The 6,507-nt window shown below is 44.2% G+C and overlaps 1 protein-coding gene across 2 annotated transcripts; it reads right to left on the bottom strand.

The window, feature by feature from the left end:
• Window positions 1-670: 670 nt before the first annotated feature.
• LOC118341425 (transmembrane protein 60-like) lies at window positions 671-3,815 on the bottom strand. 2 transcript variants are annotated; one of them, XM_035679678.1, is made up of 3 exons: window positions 3,052-3,815; window positions 2,578-2,699; window positions 671-2,300 (listed from the first exon to the last, which is right to left on the bottom strand). In XM_035679678.1, the coding sequence occupies exons 2-3, from the start codon at window positions 2,659-2,661 to the stop codon at window positions 1,983-1,985; spliced, it is 402 nt and encodes a 133-aa protein (XP_035535571.1). In that variant the 5' UTR covers window positions 2,662-2,699; window positions 3,052-3,815; the 3' UTR covers window positions 671-1,982. The 2 variants fall into 2 exon arrangements, with proteins under 2 accessions (XP_035535571.1, XP_035535562.1); XM_035679669.1 differs by having other exon boundaries at window positions 2,982-3,812.
• Window positions 3,816-6,507: the final 2,692 nt, after the last annotated feature.

Raw genomic sequence — 6,507 nt, 5'->3', positions numbered from 1 at the left:
TCTGATATGGGCCACGTTTAAAAAAAACAGTGCTGAAGCTTGCAGTATAAACACACACTGCAAGCTTCAGCTCATACAGTATTACTCATCTGTCTTTCTGATGATGGACAGAGTTAAAGGTGTGGCGTCTGATTCGAGCTGTTTCCACTTTGGAAACTGGCTTCGGGCTGCACGAAGCCCTCTGGAAATGTGTCCCGTATTGTGCGTTTGTAAATAATTTCCATCCATACTTTCAGTTCCTCTAGTGAGGACAGTGTCAAGACAACTGGAGCTCTGTGGACATACAGACTGCCAACTGGAAACATTGATCTCATCCAGTTAAATATATGAACATATGATACTACAATATTTTAAGACTAATGTAGACAGAAAAGACAAAGACTTCAGTGTCTGTTAGAGGAGCTGAAGTGTCCCTAGAAGGGCAGAGTACACACACACAGACACACACAGACACACACACACACAGCCGTTGGCTCTGTTGTTGCTTCACAGTTCATATCAGGTCACGTCCCAGCAGGATTTTTCCCCTAACCACAATTCTTTGTTTCTCATAGTCTGTAACTAATGTGACCCTTCTGAGCATGGAAGCACTCGAATATGAAGTGGTTTTATCACCACTTCTAGAACTATTTCAGTATCATCGTGACTATTTGAGACAAACACCGACAGGTTAAAGTATGGAAACCATTTATTTATTTTTACAAGACATGCATTAATTATCAAATACTTTCAATCTCAAAACAGCCATTCCTTTTCATTTTCAACATAGTGCAAAACAATGCAAAGAATGTATTTGAAATGCTAATCGACAAATCGAATGGCACAAAACAAATGTCAGTCAGTGTCAGCTGTACCGTAAATTTGGAATATGACGCAATTAACACTAAAAACTGCTGGTAGAAAGCACTCAAAGTTTACACCCTAAACTTAATTTAGATTCACTTTGGTCACCAAGTATGATACATGTCAAGGGTTTTGTTTCCCCCCCCCCCAAGTGACCTTGGACCTTTGTACCTAATAACAGCTTGTTCATTTTCGTGGGGCACATGATGATTTACATGGTACAAAAGAGACCTTGTAAAGAGCGGGAGGGGCGGTGGCCTGTGTAAAAAAAATAAACATCACAAGACATTCCAAGATGCTTTTACGTCCCGAGCAATTTCTCAAATTCTTTTAAGTTATCGACTCCTTACGCGCTTGCAGCCAATACCGAGCTGTTGTCACGAACACCTTCTGAAGTTAATTCATAACTTGTGAAATAATATTTGGCCAGATACTCTCCACAGCTCAGGAATGAAAAGGAAAAAAAAGTGCCTCAAAATATCTAAAGCATATGTAGAAAAACAACAACACACTCCATGATTCTGGTACCAAGAGTGGTGGTTAATCAGTTACGCAGCTTAAATAAAGGAAGTGGAGTCAAAACTCACTAAATACCATTCAGCTCCCCAAGTTCATTTACAAGAGCAGCTGCGCTAGCTTATACGCAGTGAAAATAAACAATACTGAGCAAAAGCAAACATTAGAGGACGTTAATGTTTCTTCCAGTGTAGGCTTCACAGTAGATTCATATATACACACAGTTGATCCCCTTATGGCATTTTTTTTTGTCTTTGTAAAGAAGAGCAATCTTAGAGCTATTTTGATCGTTTTAAACGAATGGATAGCGACTGAATCAATAGCAGCTCTTCAGTTGCACAGACAGCAGAGTCCCTGCCTTGTCGAAGCCCTTGCAGCATACTCCACTGACGTCTGAGCACACTATTTTATTTATTTTTACACACACTCTTATTCTTAAGATGAACACCACCGTCTGAGAGAATGATTTGATTCCTGCTTGAGCCTCAGCCATCTCTGGAAACAAAATCAGGCCAAAACTAAAAGCTCCAACTTCACAAAGTCACGGTCAACCAAACACAAAACTATTCTCAACATGTACTAATGATTCATGTTGAGGTTTGAACCACACGTTTGAATCCCTCTCAGGCCTCTCTCCTCTCCGGAAAGATATTCAGCCCCAGCTCCACCAGCGCCCCCAGTAACATGGTCCACAGTGGTATGCACACAAACGTCAGCTTCACGTCCGCCAGCTTCTCCAGCTTGGCGCACAGCGTCAGGCAGAAGCCCAGCTTGAGCAGCATGGCCGTCAGGTACCAGGCGCGCAGACGCAGGTCCGGGGAGCCGTTGCGAGGGTCGTAGCCAGGCTTGCACCGGCCTGCCATCTTGATGGCAAGCATGAGGATGAGGATGCCGTCAAACACCCAGACGGGGAGGAAGATGAGGAACCAGTTCCACTGCACCTGGAGGGGAGAGGGGGACAAGATTATATGAGTTATATAACTGAGGCTTTTATTTCTATTGAAGATTAAAATCATGATGATGTGACATTTTTGGGGGGCCTGTACCAAACAAGCATGTTTTCTTCAATCTGGAGAACAAGGCTTATAGGTCAGGGCATCTCTGCAGCACAACAGTAGTAACATTATGGAGCTATATTGTCAGAAACACTCAGAATAAAGGCTGAAGAAACACTTCAATCTCAATGCACAGGAGACAAGAAAACATAAAGCCCTTTACCTTCCCGTCCAGTTTGAGTACTAGCATGATGAGGAAGACCAGGGTGAAGACCCAGGTCAACAAAACCCTCTGAGCCAGAGACATCTCACTGACTGTGGACACAGATCAGAGGAGGACAGACGCTGCACAGAAGAAAACAAGACACAATCAGACATTTATAGCTAATTATTAGGACTGTGTGGGGGTTTTGGAATATTTTGGCAGTAAATCAGACACATAAGAAGAGACAGCAACGTTTAAATAACAGCTAAAGGCTTTTAAAAACGTGGTATCGTCGCCGACACAAGCTGGAAACATCATCTCGTTTTCATTCATCGTTAGTTAGCTCATGTTGCCATGACAGCTAGCTTTTTCACCGCGCAGCTAACGGGTTGCCAATTCATTTAAAACACAGTCCGACTTACTTCACTGTGTCTCTAGACCGGTGGCCGACATGTTGCTCTCCCCTTATGGCGTACACACTCACACACACACCGTGCAGCTTTCATAATCCACACATTGTCAACAGACGGTGTCCGTTAGCAGCGACAGACGGAGTCCGTTATCTCTGGTTGGCCCCGCCCCCCTGCCGGACGCCGATTGGTCCTCGCGTTGCTGCGTCACCTTTCCTCAACGTCCGTCATTCCGTCCGTCTAACCGTAAAGTTGTTGCAAACGCGCAAACTCGTTGTAGTGAGTTTTACCGTCCACTAGGGGTAAGTAAAGTTCTTTCCTTTACCCCCGGCGGTTGCGTTTGTATGTTTATTTACCGCGCAGCTGCACAAAACCGCGACATTACGCTGTTTTATTTATTAGTCTTTGTGCTAATTCGTTAATCGGAGCGACGTGTGAGCGCGCTCTCCTTCTTCCATTTGGCGCCAGCAACCGCCGTCAACGTTTATTGGCTCAGAAACGTAAGTTGCGCGTTTGATCGAAGCTTTACGGGCTGGAGTTGTATTTTTACAGCGAGGGGCAGAAAAGGAAAAGCGACGGGCTTCAAACGCCGCCGAGCAGACACACACACAGCATCTCCTCCAGACGCGGGCTCGGCTCCGTGCAGCATAAAAAAAAATCACGCTTCTTGAAAGCAAAAGGTTTTGAGTCAACGTAAGTGCGTGGGGGGGGGACCCGGACTCGGACTCGGACTCGGAGCAGCCGTCGCTGTCAAGGAGGTAAGACCGAGCGGATGCATGCATGTTTGGACAGCAGCTATCAGGTTTTAGTATTAGGGTCAGCTGTGTGGGCTCTTTGTGCCTGCCGGGTAGCTCAGCTAACCGTGTAGCATGATATGAGCTAGGAGGAGGAGGAGGAGGGAGGAGGAGGAGGAGGAGGAGGACAGGCTGTGTGGAGTGTCTGAAAACACACCGTGGTTTGCATCTACATGGAGGCTAGCTGCGAGATTAGCTGTGTTTTACCAGCACTGATCGTGTCCTTTTACGGAGTGAAAACACGCACTGTAACGTGAAGTAAACGCATAGTTATATAGGATTGTAACGTTATTGATGGACCTAAAAAAACCTGTGTTTTACCCTGAACCAGCGTCCTACTTCATTACTTCATTTGACTGCTTTTTACTTGTTTTATTTAACACTTTAACCCTCCTTCAAAGCATTATTACCATTGTAGGACCCCCACAGCTTTGTATATATAATGGATGTGGGCCAACTCATCTAAAATTATATTAAAAAAATAATAATTACTACAATTAAAACAACAATCTTCATGTAAAAGAGGCAGTGTTGAATTTTGTTTAGCAGTAACTCAGTTGAAACAAGCACCTTGGTGTTAAACATTTCTTCTAGGTAATCATCTGAAGTGAAGATGTCTTTTTTTAGTCTTCCCACAGACCTGTCAGGATCCAGGTGGCTTACCACTGCTTTAAAACCATTTCCTGAGGGGGGGAACCTGAGTTATCGATTCATCTGGCAGCCGGTTATTCGTTTCATGTGTTTAATGTCAGGAAATGTGAAAAAAAAGGCCCTCACAAATTCACAGAGCCGAAGGTGGCGTCCTTTTAAATTGCTTGTTTTGTGTAACCACACTCCAAACTCCCAAGTTTAGAGTCATGTGACTAAAAAAAACAGTAAATTATGTCATTTTGGAGGCTGGAAGCAGTTAAATTCAGGTATTTTTGTAATAAAGTCACATTTTTATTGAAGTAGTTGGTGGTTCATCATACATCAATACACTAACTGACTCCTACTGTAATCTGTACACTCCTCTCCACCAATTTACATTAATCTCTCGTCCTCATTTGTATTTTATTCTCTAACCAGTGTTGGTTTTCTATCTTGTGTCACTGGAGTAGAAACTGTGGCAGGCGCTCAGGCTCACAGCTTGGCAGGCCGTCTGATTATCCAACATGGTTTTGCGATCCAGACGGCCTGTCGGTTCCAGTGTCTGACTAACGCTGTCATCACCCACCCAGACTTTCCACTGCAGTCATAATGTGACCCCCTTTAATTAACCTTACGAGTCCTGTACGAATCCATAACGTCAACCTACAGCCAGGACAGTCGTATAAACCCCCAGTTGTTCTGTTTACCCGCAGTTTGGACATGAAATATGGATTTATTGTACGTCAGAATATCAGTGAAGGCTAAAAAAAGTGGACTATAAAGACTATGAGCAGTAAATATTGTTATAAAACAACTATGACAGGTATAAACCACCCACCGCAGTATCGTCTGCTGCTGTTAGACACGACTGTTCGGACTGCAGCCAATAACTTACCGTGTTTGTTTCACCTGCAGGCAGTCAGGTATGCAGGGACGACATGTAGGCAGCGTTTTTTTTTTTAATACTTCAGGAAGCACTTGTGTAAATCAAACGCGTGGGATATCAGTGACAATGATGGAAACCTCTGATTTGATTTAGGCAAATGTCTTTGTGAACGTTTTCCTTCTCAGACAGTTTGATTTAAACTCTTCAGTTTAACCCGATTGTGACAAAAAATGTTGTCCAGTGAGATCAGAGAGGGGTTTCAGTAAAGTACAAGGAGCCTGTGAGCGAGGCACCTTTTATCCAATTAAAGAGTAAAGTAAAGAAACGACAGAAAGCTGCGGTTGAAAGAGCAAAAGTTTGCAGACAGGTATTGTGTTTAGTGTATGAGTGAGGATCAATCACTGCTGCTGCGTTCACCCCGCTGGCGAAGGGCAACACCCGGGGGGCTTCTGACACACACACACACACACGCAACAACCCCAAATAATTAACTGCCACATCAACCTGGTCAGATAGAGTAGGGGAATAGATAGCAGCTGGCGAGTCATTAATCACAGACCATAGATTCTATCGAATATGAACGACGACGTACATGTTGGGCATAGTACGATATAAGTATGAATCAGTCACATGATGCATTTTCTATATTTGTGCGCGCGATTACTACTAAGCCGCTGACAGGAATGACTTAGACATAGAGTAGTGATCGCTGATCAGTATAGCTAAGTGAAGCTAGTTGATAGATAGTGATCTGATGTGATGTGCTATCCATGATACTCAACAACAGAAAAAATACTCGTATACTACCAATCACATATCATCAGCTTATCCATTTTTCCAATTACCATAAGAATGCATTATTAGTTGCTTATATTTGCGAAGCGAGATGGAGATTCCTCAAAGCAATAATAAGCTCCCCGACGGCCTCTGTGTGTTGTGCGGCTCCTTCTTCGCGGCAGCCGCTCGCGCTCTCTTCTCGCCCCTGTTTGTTACTTGTCGCCTCTTCGTACATCAACGCGTTCCCCACCCAGACTAGCCATATCTCCCTCCCCGTCGTTTCCCGCCGGCGCTTCATTACGCTCTCCCACCCCATAGTTCTCGCACCCACCATATAAAGTGATAATAAAAAATCCTTTAACATCGCACACCCAAAGTATGCGAGTGTGAGCTGAAAAGGTCACCAGGGAAAGGTCCAAGTGCGGGCCTGAACCGGTACTGCGGTGCGCTG

Source organism: Morone saxatilis, unplaced genomic scaffold (genome assembly GCF_004916995.1).
Source record: "Morone saxatilis isolate NCDOM2014 unplaced genomic scaffold, NCSU_SB_2.0 Contig10, whole genome shotgun sequence".
Classification (NCBI taxonomy): domain Eukaryota; kingdom Metazoa; phylum Chordata; class Actinopteri; family Moronidae; genus Morone; species Morone saxatilis.
This window is presented reverse-complemented; position numbering and strand designations above follow the sequence as displayed.

What these genes read in the sequence shown, in the direction of transcription:
- LOC118341425 (XM_035679678.1), bottom strand. Translation starts at nt 2,661, where the DNA reads ATGTCTCTGGCTCAGAGGGTTTTGTTGACCTGGGTCTTCACCCTGGTC. An exon ending in TACTCAAACTGGACGGGAAG is followed by an intron (nt 2,301 to 2,577) that starts GTAAAGGGCTTT and finishes TCTCCCCTCCAG; the next exon opens with GTGCAGTGGAACTGGTTCCT.